This window comes from Dicentrarchus labrax, unplaced genomic scaffold (assembly GCF_905237075.1).
Source record: "Dicentrarchus labrax unplaced genomic scaffold, dlabrax2021, whole genome shotgun sequence".
Classification (NCBI taxonomy): Eukaryota; Metazoa; Chordata; class Actinopteri; family Moronidae; genus Dicentrarchus; species Dicentrarchus labrax.
The window spans coordinates 14,886,569-14,905,589 of record NW_026136705.1 but is presented as its reverse complement, the minus strand read 5'-3'; the positions used below and the strand labels follow the sequence as shown (position 1 = coordinate 14,905,589).

Below are 19,021 nucleotides of genomic sequence, written 5' to 3'. Positions count from 1 at the left end.
TTGAGTTGAAGAAGTTGTGTGCCGTCCAACAGTTGACATCCCTGAGACAATCTAAAGCACCTTGCCTTGTCACCAGGTCTCAGGGAAAGATAAATCTGTGTGTCCTCTGCATACGAAGCGTGAGATTTGGCATTATATGATTTAGCATCGTGGAAAAAACGTCTGTCTATGTGCTGAACTGAAGATTTAGCACTGATTGCTTTTGTCCTTTTGATATATATTATAGATTCAGTACACATTTTTAACTGCCTAATTCAAAGTCAAAAAAGTCCTCATAACAAAAAAAAAAGGCTGTTTAAAAAATGTTTTGAGTCATTATTTTTTGCAGCAAAGGTAATATGACTTAAAATATGTATTTGTCAGTGAGGACAATCTCACCTTTTGATGTAAGGGCAAGGAGATAAAGAAAATACTATTTCCCTTTACTTGTCTTCTATTTTTTCTTGTCTTTTTTATATTAGGCTGCTTAAGTTGTCAGCAGCCTAATATAAACACACAAAAGGGAAAAGCCATGGAAAAGGCACATCACATTTATGCTTTGCAATATTTTATTGATTGCTTTTGACTCTTCTATATACAATGTTTACCATGATAATAACTTAAATACTTTTTGTTATATAATACAGTAAATGAAGAAAGAATAATTACATCTTTGGTCCAAATCATTTATATTATATAAACATGTGTTTTCTATACAAAATAATTTTACTTGTCTGTAATTGCTAAACAAAAGTATTGACATGATTAGTATCAACAAGTTTACAGTCATTATTAGTACTACCATATTTACATTTTTTGTTACATAATATTTCAACTATGTGATATTTTACAATGATACCCCTTTTACAATAACACTATAAATATTACAATATAAGTATACAATATAATAATCTGTAAATACACAAATAATATTAATTTATTACAACAATAACAGATTATTGTACACATTAAAGATAATACAGGAGTAAGTGGCACCAAATGAGCACATATTGAATCTAAAAGTGTTTTTATTTTAACAGATTTTCCTTTGCTCTGTTTCTGTTTCTTCTGTTACTACTTAGAGAAGCACACATCCTCCACCTTTGGCTGCCACATAGTTTGGGTCGAGGTCATTGGGAAGCTTGCCACTTTCTCCCCAGATATTCAGCTCTCCGAACACACCTGTCTCGATCATCTCCTCCTGCCAGGGGATTGGGATGTTGCCAGAAGCAAAGTCACTGTAGAACGCAGTGTCCGTGTCATCCAGCACCACACCTTTGATTGTGCTGAACGCGCCCACATCAGTAATATCTTTGGCATAGACCATTTTAGGATTAGGGACAAATGGTGGCGGTAGCATACCTTTAGATGGAACATAGAAGACATAAACAAATTAAAGTATGGCATATACAAGAAGTAACTATTGTTTTCACCCCCTTTTGCTGCTTAAATATTTTATGATGATTACTATAGAAGATTTTTGCAAGTGGGTAGTTTAGTAGAAATTGCCTACCTGCTTCTAGACGGCCCCAGTTAATTTCTTTGAAGAAGGGCTGATTCTTGAGCTCCTCGCAGTCATTATTTTTGAAGCCAAGGCGTTTTGCTGGGTCCTTGGCCATCAGGCCTTCACAAAAATCCTTGCACTCTTTGCTAAAGTTTGGTGTATATGCAACTGGATCGTTCAAGATTCGGCGAGCTACCTCCTCATTTTCAACCTAAAGGAAGAAAACATTTTGTTTGTATGATTTGTCAACAAAGAATCAGCACTGGACGAGAGCAAGCAGGTGAATTGATTTTTGCCATTAAAAGTCACCTGATGTATCTGATCTACACATACACATTTAGTACCTTCTCTCCTCGTATTCTAAAGGGTCCTTTGGCTGCGATCATCTCAAACAAGGTGACTCCAAGAGTAAAATAGTCCACTGAGTAGTCATACTCCTTCTTCTGGAGCAACTCTGGAGCCATGAAACCTATAGTCATAGACAACATGACTGCTTAGAAAAATGTGGCTGACATAGTGGTACAGTAACACTGCCCTGAATGATAGCCTTTCCTCTCCACTTGGCCAGTTTTGTTTAATTTGATCTTAAAATATTGGATTTGTTCACTTACCTGGAGTTCCAGCATATCCAGTAGTTGTGCTTTTTTCTGGTGGAAGTTCAACAGCCAGACCCAGATCTGACAGGCGAACGTGTCCTGGGTGAAAAGGCTTTGATTACAATAGCTGCATACCTATTGCATAGAGAACCAACTAGTATTTAAAAAAGGTATTCACTCTGATGGAATATGAATGCAAAATAGGACAATGCATTTGGTTATTAAAGTACGTCAGTGCTGTAATAACAACTGTGAAAGTTCCTGCCATGTTTCTGATGTGTAATTATGTCTCTAGTATGTGCTATTTATAATTTTAATGTGATTACATTATATTATCTGACGTGTTTTTTTTAACAAAACCTGCACCGGAGCATGCAATTGGTGAAGCATAGGTTACCATGGTGATCTACTCTGGTTAAAAGTGAGCCAGCAACATGGGTCAAGCAAGTTAGCTGGTTAATGCACCAATGCAGCTTTGTGATACACGCCACAAAGTGAATGTGTTGGAACAGAAACTTTGAGGGTGTAGCATCAGTGCATGCAGTCACATGAAAGGCTGCAGAGGAAATCGCTCACCTGCGTCATCCAGCAGTACGTTCTCTGGTTTCAGGTCTCTGTAGATGATCCTGTGCTGGTGAAGGTGCTCCAGTCCACAGATGATCTGAGCTGTGTAGAAACGTGCTCTATTCTCATCAAAACCAGGATTTTTTTCATCCACATTGTACATATGAAACCTGTGAAACATGGGGGTAGGACATTATAGTATTTTCTGATGAAAGAAGAGAAGCTACTTAAGACTCCTTTAATTATTCTCTGACGTATAGCATGATGCACCTGGGGGCCTAGTCTGTATATTAGCTGTGAGGTTTATCTACCTTAGGCTGATTAGTAGAAAGAGTACACTGTTCCCATGTTGTTAAGTACAGGAACCAGTATGTAGCATGCGTTTTAAAGGTACAGTGTTTTGGTCCATCTATGGATATCAATGTGTGTGTAAAGATGTATTTGGTGTTTAGATAGCGCACCTGAGATCGCCACCATTCATGATGGTCATAACTAGGCAGAGGTCAGTCTTGGTCTGGAAGGCGTAAGCCAGCGTCACAATAAAGCGACTGTGAACTTTTGCAAGGATGCGCTTCTCCACAATTGCTCCCTAAACACAAATCAAACATCAGAACATGATTAGCCCAACAAAACCAAGAATGTACAATGTCAACAATTACACACCTGCTGTCCAGCCACATAGGTATGTTGCCTGATTAGACCTCTACTCTCATTTGTTCTTATTCAACTTTTCAAACACAGGTCCTTGCATTTCATGTGGGTGTGACCGATATGTGGCCTGATCTAGCCGTTTTCACATTATTAATTTTGACATGTCACAGTAGGAAAAGAATAGGTGCTAACATTCATAATGCAAGTAAGGTATCCAGGTTTACAGTTCTCTATTTTGAATGCTGTCACTCTGGCATGGCTTGTTCAAGGGGTGGCTAACCACATGCCAGGACGAGCCCTCAGTCTGCAGGTTTTCGTTCCAACCATACATGTAAACTTGCAGACTGTTGGCTCTCTGTGACACATAAATAAACCTTTGTAAGATGTAAATAAGCCGTTGTAAATGTTATTAGTGAAATCTGTGCTTTTCTTTGTATAACAAGTCAAAATGTCTGTTTTTGTATTGTACATACTACCTTACTGACACTGACACTAGTTACATTTGTGCTATGAGGAATAGGTATATTCTTCTGAGTACATAAAGCTGTGTGCAGGTACAACCACAGCTGAAAACCCCAGTTTGGGTGTGCAGGGTATTTAACATACTGCAGCAGGTTTAATGAAGAGGACACACTTGCTGTGGTTCTTTTGATGGTTATATTTTTTTTTCTCTTGTGGTAAGGTCCAATTTACCAGTCTTTATAACTCAGGAACAAAATGTATGCCTTGTTACAGTGCTGCCCTAATGCCAAGGTTCATTATCCACTGATGCTTTTAGAAGCAGTGGGCTTCAGTCCGGTGTACTGTACTGAGCTGCTTTGTGAGGTCTTTAAGAGAGTCACAAGCTTCTTTGCATTGAGCTGTTGTGGTAAAAAGTAAACCTCTGCTGTCTGTGGGTAATATTCTTTCAAAGCCTGTTCTGTCTTATTTCAAGCTGTAGATCATTGAATGAGCCCACTTGGAGTTGGTACTCTTTTGACTGACACTATGAATTGCTATGGGTAGGACATTAGATGCCAGTGCTTTACCTGGTAGCCTTTGCGTTTCTTCAGCCTCTTTTTCTCCAGCTTCTTGTTGGCATACATTTTGCCAGTTGCTTTAGCCTGACAAGCAAACACTTCCCCAAAACCTCCTTTACCCAGGACCCTGAAGTCCATGAACCACTCCTCATCAACAGCCTGGCTCTCCAGCCATTTGAACTGAACAAACCGCAGGAAGTACATGCTGTTCTTAAAGCCCTCTATGGCCTTCTGCTCCAGGTGTTTCATCAGCTGCTGCCCACTCTCTTTAAACAGGTCACCACGGACGTTCTTGAAGTCTTCCTTCACTCGAGTGACAGCCTTCTCCTCCAGAAAGCTGCAAAAATTCTTGGATGATGACTCATAGTATTTATTGACTATTTTTTGGGCCTTCTGCACTCTGTCCTTCTCTTGGCATATGGTGTAGTCTTCCATGTCTTTCCACAGCTCTGCGGCATTTTTATGGTTCGCTTCACTCTCGAGATACTGCTGGAACAAGCGCTTGCCAATGGGCTGTTTGACACACATGCTGTCAAAGGTTGTGTCTACAGATGCCTTCATGTGTTCACAATCTCTGATGTGTGGGATATTCAGCCTGGCGCGCATCTTCTTGTCACGCATGGCAGCTGCTGCAGCTCCATCCACGCTGCCACGGGCGGAGACATAGGCAGAGTTTGCCACCACTGTCTCCAAACCACCGAGGTCCATGGTTGCACCTTTGCCTGGGACACACAAAACCAATAAGGAAGTTAATGAGAGTGCTGAATAATGTCTGATTTTCAGTTGATTTTACATTGTAACCATGATGTGTTGTGACAATATTTATCACTTCTAATTTCCTTCACTTTCCATGTTAAGAGGGCCACACCACCATCCGAACTAGTGTAACACACTCTCTGATGATAGCGAGGCTTGACATTTATATTTTTTTATATTTATAGGTATTTCTTTTACATTTTATAATGTTTGTCATTAGTATTGAGTTCATTCCATTGGTTATTTTCTACTTTTTCAGTATACTAATTCCCCCCTGTATACATTGTCACAGTGCAGTCACTGCTCAAGAGAACATCAATAGTAAATACACTTTTCCTTGTAAGAAAATATAGAAGGAGGGAATAGAATAATGTTGTGATATGCTGCACCCTGCTGTTCAAAAGACAAAAGTGTCTGCAGAGGGCTATCAGACGCTACAGACAGGGCGCACTTGCATGTGCTCACACTCATGCAAGACAAGAGATTTGGGGAGCTGCAAGGCCCAGAAGGAGTGCATTAGCTCACAGTGGGCCCAAGGTCCTTTCACTTCCTCAGTCTGGTTCCTTTTTGTCTTTTCAATGCTGCAGATGACCTCATTTTAACTATTTTTCAATTCCGAAATCTATGCAATCATATATTGGCCTGCTTTTGTTGTATTCTTGTTTATTTAAACCTACAGTTGAGATTAATTATCTGTATCTCTTGCTGTATCTTTTAACATTGATGCAAAAAAGTGATTCAAGAAAGAAGCTTTTATTTGGGAACTCTGATACTGAAACCAAGAACATTAATTTTGGATCATGGATTTATTAGATTGTGCAAAAGATAAAATATGCAATGAAACATTATTTCATCTATCTGTATGCAGGGCCCTTTTCTTGCAATAAAACATACAAAAATGCATCTCCCTGCAGCAAGATGGGACAGGAAATGTAAATTGGATCACAGGATTGCTGTGTTAAGTCTTTCTGGGTGTATATTTTATGTGTATAAGCTGCTCTGTCTTGTCCCGGTACATATAGTACTGAAAGTGATACAGTTGGCTGCGTAGGTTCTTTCCTGACTCTAAATAATCCAATTAACACTGACTGTTGATACCAGAGATTTAGATATAGATAATTGACCTCCTTGTTAATTAACCTACATTCTTATACTTTTTAAAATGTGTTTAAACACTTAAACAAAAGTGATGATTTTATTGCAGTTAAAAAGTTATTGTTTTATGTTATTGTACTGTTGTTGCACTTACTAAAACAAAGGAATATAATATAATTAGAATCTAGAAAATAGGGAAATTTGGCCAAATTAAGTTGATGTCAGGGTTTAGTTTTAGTAGTATTAGTATACTACTAGTATTTATACTAGTAGTATACTATATATATATTTACTTACTTATATTTAAGGTTGATCATATACAATTAATATTGATATAACAGCACTCACCGTACTTTCTTGCTATATCAGAGTGTCAAATGAGGACTTGAAGACAATTAATTAAATCGAGCCAGGAAGCATCCAATGTATATTTTCTTCTCTTCTTTGCTCCTTTTTCTTCCATCAACCAGAACAAAAAAAAATCAAATCTGTCCTGTCAAGGTCTTCAACACGTTTTCTTTCAAGTTGACAACCTTCCTTCCCCTACAGTGTAGTATGTTGAAAAGGTGAGGGCATCAGGTCGAGGTTTACCCTGCACCTAAAATCCTACTTGGTTCATTAGCTGGTGAGGATTACACCCTAACGTTATTGGAGGGAGCAACTCGGCAGAAGCTATTAGTGTAACGCAGCAGCAGGAGTGATTACTGATGAAGAATCCTGTGCTAACTCAACAGACATCATTCAACTGTACAACACAGAATTCATGCTTGGTTTAAAGGAGAGCATATGATTATGATCTTGACTCTTAATTAATACTGTTCTTGATTGATAATTGTCCTATTTTCCTTTTCCTTATCCAAGCGTTTTCCAATATTTTGAATCATACCAATGAGAAATAATGAACTCAGAGTTACATAACAAAGTAAAATCACCACAATTCTGATTTCATTTTCACACACAATCTGTTGACTGACAGAAGTAGACTGCAAATCCAAAGTGGATTGTGTCCATAGGTGTCGAAGAGCAAACAGTGTTATAAGTCTTTGAAATACTGTATTGCATGTCTGTCTGAACTCCATTGTATGATAAAATGCTGCTTATGCTTATTGTAGATGCTGCATGTGATTCCAGGTCTATACAAACGTATTCAGAGAGAGATATTATGTGGATACGTTTCAGGTGAGAGGATTTAGTGGGTGGTTAAGGAAACGGAGAAGAGGGATTTAGAACATACAGCTAAAGACGACAGAAACTATGTCAAACAGTCTCCTAGATATAATTGGTCATTTATTATCACAAACACAAAACTGTTTGCATCAGTGCTGTTGCTGGAAGTAGGGCGTTTAATTACTGGATTTCCACTCATGAGTGGAAAAGGAGCTGGCTGCACTGTCACACTGTGGTGTGCATAGGCAGATTAACACACAATGAGCCAGCTAGGAGGTCATTTGAGATATTTTACAATTCCTTCAGTTCAGTTTTAACAACAGTTTTGGGTTGCATAGCATCTAATGCAAGATGGTATACTCTTAATTTTGGCAGTAAATCGTACGTTCTTACTTCCTCAACAGTTTCCCTTTTCTCCACTGTGTTGTCCACAAAGTTTTTTATTTTCAATATATTAAGACATTTGTTAGTTCAAATGTCTAGAATACAGTAATGCTGGACAACATGTAATATTAACCTTTCGATAATATGAGGTTTCTGCATTCTGAGTTTGTGATGTGAGTTTTACATTTTGTTTGCATATTCAGCATTTTGTGTTTAAAGGAAAGAATTCAGCAAGTCAGTTTGGCTCTTTGCATTAAGAGCTTGGTACACTGAAACCTGAAAAAGCAATTGTAAAATACTGCAATGTGTTGATGTTTGCAGGTTTAAAAGGTTAAAGAAAATAATGTACTGTTGTGACTGAGGAATCTGGCAAAGGTTAGGTATTTTTGTTAAAGTAGAAAACATGACTTGATTTAAAGTCAGTATGTGTTCAGTGTTATAAGTGCTTCAGTTTTGGTATTATAATAATACATTTATTCTGTATTTGATATTAAGAAGCTGTTACATTTCATGATCTGATCTACATCCACAAGTTTCAATGAACTTTAAGGTTTTAAACTTTGTGCAGTTGCTATAGTAAGCAACATAAAGCTGGATGTTTTGGCCTGACAGGACTTCTTTATGATATTTTCTGCAAAGGAAGTCACATTGTTTGGGAAAAAACAGATGGAACTAAAGTAGGACAGGACAAAATAAAAAGGTGGCACAATAGAAGAAACATTTGAACCAAAACATAAAATGTAGTCCTATTTTGGCCTGTTTAAGCCCAAAACACCCTGAGCACAAATCCTATTTAAAGAGGTTAGAGGTGAAACAGATTTTGTGTTCAAGTATAATCCAGCTCAGTGACGGAGAACAAACCCACCCACCCACCCACACAAGGAGTTTAGTCTGGTGTTCAGAAATAGTGTCATTACACCTTTAATCACCTGGAAAGACTTCAAACATTGTCTGGGTTTACACTCATTCTTCTGCTATTGCACTACTACAATTTTATCATGCTCTAATGGCTTGACTAGTTAATGGCACGTTGCTGTTTTACTTCTAGGGCAAGTGGATAAGCTTTTCCTGTTTAATTGATTTAGTGTAAAGTAGAAATCCCATTACATTTGCACACACACTGGAATTGTCAAAATATCTGTGATCCCCATGCAGCTGACTTGTAAGTGCTCTTCACATGATTAAACAGAAATGGGATTAAAAACAGCACTGGAAGTCACTGTTCTCGCTCAGAAAATAATCTCTGATTGAGAGTGAAGGTGCTGTTGTGCTGACCCACTATTTACCTAAACTCACTTCACTTCACTGAGAAGAAGCTCAGTTGTCCTTTTTAAATACGGTTAGGGTTAGGAAATGTATGTCCAGAATCTGCAACATGTAAGTGAAGTAAGACATATTTGACTGGTAGCAGCATGTAGATCTTGGTTACTCAAATGATGCAGCCCACTTCTCACTAAGACTGCAGTTTATCTGCTGTGAGTTGACGTTTGATCTCAATTTTGTAATTAAGGGCCCTTTAACTGAAATGCTTAATTACTGTTTTAGTAAAGGCTGCACTGGCAAGCTAAACAACTTCAGTCTATACACTGCATGTTGCAAACTGCATTAAAAGTTATATATATACAGTATATATTTAGATTTAGATATGAATACAGCTGGCTTGGATTAATCAGGTACATGAAGATGAATTTCTTTTTTCAGATTTGAGTCTGCTTATATTAGCCACCTACTAATCAGAAGAATAATTTGAAACTTATTTGCACATCATATACTCATCAAGAAATGTTCTGCTTGTAGAGGAGAGCCATGTCATGTAAAGGTTGATAATGATCTTATTTTTTCATCTGGATTGGGCAACAGTCAACCAGGCAGCTCTGAAAATGTGGTGAGTAATTTGTCTTTGGGTATTACATATATTTGGTATTTGTTAATTTATTAAAGTAATAATAGTAATTAGAATAATAAAAAATAATGTTATTATTGTTATTAGTGTTGAAACAGCAACCCTGTATTACACACCTATCAATGTACTCAATCACTGAGAAGCTCAAAAGGATCAAATGTGACCAGTTACAATACAATATACAAAACCCAGGATAAAGAGCCATTTTCATTGGCTGACAGGACGAGAACGTACGTACGTACGCACGCTGTGGTACGTACGCACGTACGCTGTGGTACGTACGCACGCACGCTGTGGTACCCATCTCCAAGATGAGATGTTTAGGTGACGGATAGACTATACGCCAAAATTACGTGTGAGTGATTCTATTTATATTTTTATGTAAGTTATTTCAGACACCATTTTCATAATCATAAACACTGTTTTGTTAATTAATAACAGGTTACTGAAATTCAATGAGCATGTTGCCCTTTAGGAACACATTTGTCGTAAATATTGTGAACTGAATTACGAAGAGACTTTTCAAGAAATGTTTTCCCATAGGACACAATTTAAATTTAAAGAAAAAAGTATTTCGATCCGTAATCATTAAAAGAACAAATAACGTTAATCAAATAAAGAAATGAATCCCAACAACACCATAATGGAAAGTACTCCAACACGTTTTTACATGGAGGAAAATTACACATTCAAAATACACTCGAAGAAATGTACTGACTCCAAGTCCGACTATTTCCGCATTAAATATAATTATAGCTCACCACAATTTTTAGCGATTAACTTTATATTGCATTTTATATTGCTTTTTGATATGTCTAGGTTGTTCTCTTTTCTTCATTGTGTTGTTACTGTGTGTAATGCTGCTGCTACACTGCAGTTTCCCAGCTTGGGATCAATAAAGTATATCTATCTATCTATCTATCTATGTCACGTTTACCAATTACGTCTGTCGGAATTACGAGTTTACCAGGAGGTCGTGAAGTGCTCCTATGTCTGCGCTCTGAGGTACCTCACTGTGGGGAGTGTGTGTGTGTGTGTGTGTGTGTGTGTGTGTGTGTGTGTGTGTGTGTGTGTGTGTGTGTGTACAGTATGTGGGAGGGGAAAACGCCGCCGAGCAGAACTCCTCTGTCATGAAGGACAGGTCGGACCGGCAGCAGGCCTGAACTCCACATCTGTCCCCCCGGCGGACGGTCGCGATGGATTTCGTGCTGAGCGGAGCTGCTGCGTGCGGAGCCTGTCTGTTCACCAACCCGCTGGAGGTCGTCAAAACCCGAATGCAGCTTCAGGGAGAGCTCCAGAGCCGGGGCAGCTACCAGGTTTACTATCGCAACGTGTTCCACGCTTTTTACACCATCGGTAAGGTGGACGGACTGGCCGGCTTACAGAAAGGACTGGCGCCCGGGCTGGTTTATCAGTTCTTTATGAATGGAGTCCGGCTCGGCTCGTACGCCATCATTGAGTCCTCCGGATACATCCACACGAACGGAAGGGTCAGCGCGGCCAAAACCACGTTAGCAGGGGCTGTGGCTGGAGTGGTGGGTGCTGTGATGGGCAGTCCCGTGTACTTGGTGAGTAGTCTGAGTGGGCTTGCTCTATCAGCTGTGACATTTGAAGGTGAGCTGTCACTAATTGTCTCCATTGACAGGTTAAGACCCACCTCCAGAGTCAGTCCACCTCCTCTATAGCAGTTGGACATCAGTATAAACACCAGGTAACATATTAACCTAAAGTGATGCTATTAAATGTAAGTGGCAGGAATACACAGTTTCCTCACGTGTTCCTCCTCTTTCTGTCAGGGGATGATCCACGCTCTGGCAGCCATCTACAGGGAGCATGGCATTCTGGGACTGTGGAGGGGATCTAGTGCTGCTGTACCCAGAGTCAGCGTGGGGTCAGCCGCACAACTCTCCACTTTCTCCTCCTCCAAGGAGCTTGTGATTGACCTTGAGGTTAGCATGTTTTCCCACACCCCACGGTGTGCTCGCTGAGGTTTGATCATCAGTCCAGGGGTGATGGATGGGAGCAGGACGGATGGAGGGGTTGTTTTATTTTCCACCATGTGTGCATGTCTTCTGTATGGCCGCACTGTTCAAGAATAAACATGGCGGTTTTGGGGGGGGGGTCTGGCATAAGTCACATAGAGCTTATATGATTAGTGAAGAGGCCAAGCTACTAAAAGTTTAAGATTTGATGCCTTTCGTTATCTTATATGATAGTAATCTGAATATCACATGGGTTCAGGACTGTTGGTCAGATAGATAATCTGAAGATGACACATTGGCCTCTGGGTTCCTGTGATGGGCATTTTTCACTATCTGCTGATATTATCTAGAGTTTTAATTGGTCTAGATTCTAGACTAAAGAGAAAATAATCAGCAGATTCATTGATAATGAGAGTAATCATTAGTTGTCAGCCCTAAACTCATTTGAGAAGAGATCATTTGTAGTCAGTAGCTGTGTACAGGGTACAAAACCTGTCATTGTGAAACTCACAAAGCGTCAGGCATTGTGCTCTTCTGGAATAGAAATTCGACACCTTTCATTGGCCCCTCTGGCTGAAAACATGGAGCTTACACAACTAGTGCACCAGTTTACTTGCTGCTGACCTAGCTCTAGTTAAAGAAGGTCTTTCATTCTAAATGCCAGAACCGTAATGATTATTGAACAGTGTTGTTTTCAATCGACCAGTCTGTGAAATGTTCAGATAGGAATCCTGACATTCTTGTAGTTTTCTTGTACTTTCTGTACTTGTACTTCCCCCTAATGTCCTTTTAGCTGTTTTAATTGGTTGGTGGGTCAGTAAGGGTGGAGAAGGGTCTGTCCACACCTCCCAGGGCCCAAAGCAACACTCCCACTGCCTCTTGCATAAGCCGCTGCATTACTCTGTTGACGTCTTTGATTTTAATATTAACATTAGTGCTGTTCCATTAGTGCACAATGTTCAGTGAACAAGTGGTTCACATCACTTACAAGTAAAAGAGGATAAAAAGAGTTTAGATGCTGCTGTGTTGTCTGTTTATTGTTTTATTGTTGTATGACCAGGCTCATAAAGCTTGATGCAAATTAAGTCCTCTGGGCATAATAAAGCTGTCAGTTATATCCTTTGGTGTTGTAAAATGGCAAGTTTGCACAGAAAACTGGTTTGACTGTAGCTACTGTAGAGAGAGTGTGTGTGTGTAACATAGCACTAATAATAGCACCATTCTTCTGTTTCACTGCTCACCGGAGGTCAAACCCAGTTAAAAATAGAAGTGCCTGCCCTCATGGTGGTTCCCTGATGATGATATGTATGATAATGATATATATCACTGCACTGGTGCGAAGAGTGCGCTACATCCTGTAATTTCTCGCTTTGTCATTCTGCAACCTAAGCCTTACCGCTCCTTAAGTGCATTCTCTCTTTCATCCTGTTTAACAATGTTGCCTCACAACATTGTTATTTTCTTCTTTCTCAAGGTGTTCCCAAAGGACAGCTGGTTGGTGGCCTTGACTGCCGGCATGATCAGCAGTGTGGTGGTGGTGCTTGCTATGACACCTTTTGATGTAGTGAGCACACGGCTCTACAACCAGCCTGTGGATCATTTGGGCAAGGTGAGGAGAGAGACCAATGTGTTACACTCGTTTATATTTGTATAATATCAAACCCCATTTTTCATACTGTGTATACCTAACATGTTTCAGTAATTGCTATTCAATGTACTTGCAGGCTGAAATAGCTTGTTTGTATGATAGTCTTCAACGTAACTGGCAATGCAGTAGACAACATTCGATCATGAGTTCAGCGTTACCGTGTCAGATGACATTGGTGACTGCATTTATTAAAACATTCTCTAAGCCCACAGTTTGTTTAGCTGCGCTATAAACAAATTCACAATTCTCAAGTTTTCATGGCGTCTTTGCCACCCTCAGTGGTTGATACACAAAATATATACAAAACCCGAACCTGGATAGTTAAAATCCACTTGCCATTACCACGTGTAACCACAGAACCAGAACATAAATCATAAAGGGGGATTGCGCTGATCAAATTTTGTTTACAGGTCTTGGGGGCCTTTTGTTGCTCCAGTGGCAGAGCAGTGTTTCCAACTTGGCAACTTTATCGCTAGATTTAGCAACCTTTCAAACCCTCATAGAAACTTTATTTCTAAAAAGCGACTTGTGGCAAATTTAGTGACTTATTCAGACCACCAGGGAAAAGGCTAGAAATACAAACATATTATATTGTTATTCATTTTAGTGCATGCTGCTAAGAGTATCACAGTCCACGGCTTTTCTGCCAATAGCACAGGGGGTTTGTCCCTCTCCTCTTGGTCTGTGTTTAGGTACGCAGTAGGTGTAGCACGTTTGACCTTCTCTCTCACTCATTCTCTCCGGATCTCTGGATTAGGATGTTCCTATAGCTTATATGTAAATATTAAGTTTTAACTTGTAAATATTTAAGTAGTTTGTTTGATCATCTCCCTTTCTTTGTAGATTTTTTAAAATGATAATAATGTTCACAGTGTGTGTATGTAAATTTACATTGCCGTATACCAATCAGAAACAGGTTTACATTTATTGATCAAACTGACAAGAAACAGTGACTAAAAATATAATGAAAACAAATTGTAGCCAGTAGGGTGATTTCAAGTTGCATTGTGGGTAATGTAGGTGCCAGAAAAAAAGAAGATGAAGTCTCTGGTTCTGCTGCATCAGTTTGATTAAATTGTTATACATGTGCAATACTAAATGGGTGGAGTACTCTTTTAAGGATTATAAGTAGTGACTGATGACGAAGGGGAGCTCAAACACTCATCCCATCCAGCTGGGACATTCAGCTGATCAGATCCAGGCTGACCTTTTTATTTTATTTTTTTCATCTTTTAGGGACAGCTTTATAAAGGATTTGCGGACTGCTTTTCTAAGACACTGAGGAAGGAGGGCTTGATGGGACTCTACAAAGGCTTGGGAGCTTCTTATTTCCGTCTCGGGCCACACACCATTCTGTCTTTGTTCTTCTGGGATGAACTGCGCAAACTGTACCAGCAGTTCAGATAACAGCAGGGACAAGGAATTTGGAAAATGGGTAACTCATTAAGCTCTGAGTGCACAGGTTAAATGAGTCCTCTTTAATGAGTGTATTATTGTGAGGGGAGAGAAAAACCAGGATATGCTTTACTTTTTTAAAGGAAGGAGAGAGAGCAAAGGTTAATGTTTTACACTCCAATAAGAAAACACATTAGTACAGTCAAAATTAATCAGGAAGCAGGGGGGAATCTCACAACTGCTGTCAGGAACTGGGCATCCGACAGATATGCACTTGGATTTGTCTTGGTGCCATATGTGCAGAGATATGATGATAACCTACATAGAAACGTATAATGTGCCCTCCTGGGCAAATATCATGGCTCTTTTATAGCTCTTAAACTCTTCAGTTATGCCATTCCAAAAGATATAAAAGAAATAACACAGGACACAACTCACGCCTTCTGGAGAAAGCGTCAAAACAGGCCACAGTTTGAGAAAAAAAAAGATTGTGCCAACTGACCAGGCAGATGTTAAATACACCAGTTCAGACAATTACTTGAGTTTACTTTGTATTAGGGGCCAGATGTATAAAGCGAAACAAGAACAGCATCTTCTTTCTGAGATGATCTGGTACAGCCAATTTCATCTTTCATCTGCTGTTTTGTGAACACAGGTAATAGTATAAACTGTGAACTCAATGGGAAGCATACTGCATGATTACTTGTTGAAACAAAGATAAAAGTAAACGCTAGTCATCTCAGGCATCAGAACTGATGAAAGTGTGCCAGTCATGCAAATGACCTTCCCTGTATTGGCAGGAGTGTAATATAGCAGAAAGCAGAATTTCCTGTAAGTGTTGTTGAATCAAAAAGAACCTGCTGATCCACTGGTGACCCAGCGAGAACAAACCTGGTTGTGGATAAGATGAGTTTTCTAATTTTAAATGGAAAAAAGGAAAAATGTAATGTATTGTAAAGGAGTTCAAGGCAGCTCTTGGACAAAGGCTTCCGTTCACGAAGGACAAAATCTGTTAAAGCTGAGAATCCTTCAAAGGTTTCATCTTTAGTGTCCACAACAGAGAAAGGAAATTCTGACCTTAGGGCATAGTTTAGACCTCATGCAGCTTGTCTAGTGAAACTGCTAAAAGGGGACATGAAAGTGAATACAATATTAAGAAATTATTGCCATGTACACTTTGAGGAAGTTGTGATAGTCAGCAAAATGAGCAATTAGAAAAAGCAACACGTACCTGTTTATACAGTTTCATTGATGACATTTATAGTTTGTAACTTTTGAACCAGAGACCTGCGTACTGACATGTACAAACACAATTTAGTGCATCTTCATTGTCCAAATTGTGTACATGTTTATTTTTACATAAACCTACAATTGTTACTGAATACACTGATGTGTATGTATATATATATATGACTAATGTCATATAGCTTTCACTATAACCTGAGCTAATTGCCATTGCTTCTGCCTAGAGGGGCTTTTCTAAAAAATACAGAATACACAATGCAATAAAAATACACAATGACACTGGATATTGTTAGTAAAAGTGGATAAGGGAAGAGCTGATCACCTTATCACTCCTCAAAAACTGATACAACTCACTCACTTTGAGTAGCAGAGGCAGAAACACAGGTTTCACTGTGTCTCTGAGCACTTTTAGGAGACTAGTTGTACCTTATAAGTATGTTGAAAATTGTCAAATGTAATGACATTTTCACCAGAACATCTCTTTTGTGTGACTGGTGGTTAACTTATTACTGCAAACATGTCTGTTTCTATTATATATTACAACTGAATGACGGTTAAAACTATTTTAAGTAAAAAAAACTAAATTGGTTCGACTTTAAGTTCACATATCATTGTCTGTTTGCTACGTGGCTTCATATTCACTGTTTCCTCTCGCCTCTGTGATTATGAAGTTGTATGATTCATCATTTGCGTTTCATAACACTGTAAGACCTTTATACAGAGCAGCTTGTCTGTCTCTCTAAGAGCATGCAGTTTGTGTTTCAAAAATGTGCTTCCTATCCTACAAATGTATTAATAATTAAATCCTTGAATAATTGTGACCTTTAGTATATTGAGACCATCCTGACCTTACAAAGATCACTTTTCGGTGTTGCCACATCATCTTTCAACGATTCAGTTCAGAGTCAACAAAAAACATTTTTTTAATCTTAGCTGCTAAAATAACATTGTGATACGAAAAGCTAGTGACCAAATGGTGTGCCTTAATCATCCATCCAGAATAAAATAGAAATAAAATAGTTACTGAAGAGAGGTTTGGAGTTTTAATCAAGTATTATATAATAATTATTATATACTAATACGTTAAAGTGATACGTTTTTTGTGTGTTACTTTTGTATTCTTAATTGATATTAAAATATTGTATCAAATTAATACTGTATTAATATTGTAGCTGTAATGACATAACTATTTTAACTATATATGACAACTGTGCCAACAGTCACAAATATTTATTTTCTAACAATGACAGTAGTTTATTTACACACACTTTAACCCATCATATTTCAGTGTGGTTTTTTTGTTTGAAAAGTACTTCAGTTTAAGACAGAAGAGCTTTTTGTCAAATACTTAAATGAACAAAATGAAGTATTTAAGTAGTGATGTAAATGGCATCCAGCAGGTTATTCACTTTTCTTCTTTGGGTTTGGTTTGGGGGCAGAATAGTTAGCATTAACACCATGCTTGACAGCATAATGCAATGTTATGTTCTCCAGGTCATTATGAGCCTATGATACGTGTTAGTCCACTGACTCCAACAGTGTCGTTATCATAAGTGGACCAGTGTGCGGTAGACTGTACAGGTTAGCCCAACAGTCCCATTACCATGAAATGGATGCTGTTGGCAACAGTTTTAAGTCTAAAGTGATACAGAACTCCTCCTGTGAGCCAGATTTGGTGCTTTCTTCATAAAGTGCACAATCCTCTGAAGTGTCAAGAGTTTATTAATACATTATTATTAGTGATTCCAATAATGACTGAACAGCTGTCAACACTAGAGCTCTAAGAACTGTACTGTCACTTTAAGACCACTTATTTGTCCTCTTAACTTACCTAATACAACACGAGAGACAAATGTTACTCTTCTTCTGTCTTCTCTGTAATGACGCTCATTATACAACTATAAACAATGTATGTAGTTTATTATATAGTGTTCTTAATGGCCCAGTGTGTAACATTTAGGAAGATCTACTGGCACGAATTGAATATAGTATTCTGAGGTAATCTACCTACCTATGTACTACCTAATATAGGAATCGTTAATTTATGGTTTTGTTAACTTAGCCATTTTTATCAACAGATACCTCGTTGCTTTTCATAGAGGCTGCCATGTTGAACCGCATTGTTCTACATTAGCCAGAAGGGACAAACCAAACACTGACTCTAGATAGGTGCTTTTGCGTTTCCCATGCATTCTCCTTTGCACGTGGAAGAGGAGGGTGAAGTGACGGAGTTGCGATCTGCAACTACACATCTACATACAACTACATACCACTAAATCCTACACACTGTTCCTTTTAAGGCTGTTTAATGAACGTTTTCTTGATTTATCTTGAATGGTCAAAATAATCCATAGCGATATGTTTCATACTCTGACAAAACAATTATGATAATTAGGGTTTCACATCTGACCAGAGATGATTACTGTCAATCAAACCTTGTGCCATCTGGTGTCTCAGACACCAAACTAATCTGCACGATTACTCCTTAAAACAAAAATCAAATGAGAAACCAAACTGTGTGAACAATTACTTTTATAGAAAGATCCTTCAATCAGATTTTATTCATTGAAGAACATAACACCTGATTCTAAACATGGTAGGCATTGCCATCCACTACATGAACCATGCCATTATGATAAAGTTGTTTTGTTGTGTCATTGTGTTATAAATGGTACAGCAGTCTACAATGACTACAAACTAAGAAGTTACTGGTTAGTTAACGATAAAAAATTCTAAAATTGTAAAAACAAAAAAAAAAAAAAGAGGTTGGAGAGGTACTGATGATGATGTCAAATACATTCAATAATGCTAAATGTAGATTAGATAGTTTTTTGTTTGGAAATAAATCATTTGCAGACGGTTGCAATATAAGGTTCCTGATGATTTGTGTATCAGGAAAGCTGATGACAGGTGTTATAGAGTTGAGATATTTATGAATGTAACATGCAGCAGCTTGGCATGTTTCACAAACTGCACTTCCTGTTATGGGCAGCCAGTTTTTCTGTGCAATGGACTTGGAAATGGAAAATAAAATATCAGACTTTTTATTATCAAACTTTGTGGTGTTACATTGTTTCAGATTGACTGGATTGATGGTTCCCACGGGTCCTTGAGGGCCTTGAAAGTTTTTAAA

General features: G+C 38.5%; 2 protein-coding genes across 3 annotated transcripts; one reads left to right on the top strand and one right to left on the bottom strand.

Moving 5' to 3' along the window:
- Nucleotides 1–530: 530 nt before the first annotated feature.
- Nucleotides 531–6,780, bottom strand: grk1b (G protein-coupled receptor kinase 1 b). The gene is made up of 8 exons (XM_051402239.1): nt 6,513–6,780; nt 4,323–5,035; nt 3,105–3,232; nt 2,656–2,813; nt 2,095–2,178; nt 1,828–1,952; nt 1,493–1,694; nt 531–1,341 (listed from the first exon to the last, which is right to left on the bottom strand). Exons 2-8 carry the CDS (start codon nt 5,019–5,021, stop codon nt 1,058–1,060), a joined length of 1,680 nt encoding a protein of 559 aa, XP_051258199.1. The 5' UTR covers nt 5,022–5,035; nt 6,513–6,780; the 3' UTR covers nt 531–1,057.
- Nucleotides 6,781–9,913: 3,133 nt separating this feature from the next.
- slc25a35 (solute carrier family 25 member 35) lies at nt 9,914–18,943 on the top strand. 2 transcript variants are annotated; one of them, XM_051401124.1, is made up of 6 exons: nt 9,914–9,973; nt 10,707–11,186; nt 11,264–11,329; nt 11,415–11,567; nt 13,075–13,209; nt 14,485–18,943. In XM_051401124.1, the coding sequence occupies exons 2-6, from the start codon at nt 10,815–10,817 to the stop codon at nt 14,653–14,655; spliced, it is 897 nt and encodes a 298-aa protein (XP_051257084.1). In that variant the 5' UTR covers nt 9,914–9,973; nt 10,707–10,814; the 3' UTR covers nt 14,656–18,943. The 2 variants fall into 2 exon arrangements, with proteins under 2 accessions (XP_051257084.1, XP_051257083.1); XM_051401123.1 differs by lacking the exon at nt 9,914–9,973 and having other exon boundaries at nt 10,026–11,186.
- The last annotated feature ends 78 nt before the right edge of the window (nt 18,944–19,021 follow it).

Coding starts and splice junctions, on each gene's coding strand:
- grk1b (XM_051402239.1), bottom strand. CDS start 5,021: ATGGACCTCGGTGGTTTGGAGACAGTGGTGGCAAACTCTGCCTATGTC. Junction 3,233..4,322: donor AGAAACGCAAAGGCTACCAG/GTAAAGCACTGG, acceptor ATTTGTGTTTAG/GGAGCAATTGTGGAGAAGCG. Junction 2,814..3,104: donor ATGAATGGTGGCGATCTCAG/GTGCGCTATCTA, acceptor CATGTTTCACAG/GTTTCATATGTACAATGTGG.
- slc25a35 (XM_051401124.1), top strand. CDS start 10,815: ATGGATTTCGTGCTGAGCGGAGCTGCTGCGTGCGGAGCCTGTCTGTTC. Junction 11,330..11,414: donor GACATCAGTATAAACACCAG/GTAACATATTAA, acceptor TCTTTCTGTCAG/GGGATGATCCACGCTCTGGC. Junction 13,210..14,484: donor CTGTGGATCATTTGGGCAAG/GTGAGGAGAGAG, acceptor TTCATCTTTTAG/GGACAGCTTTATAAAGGATT.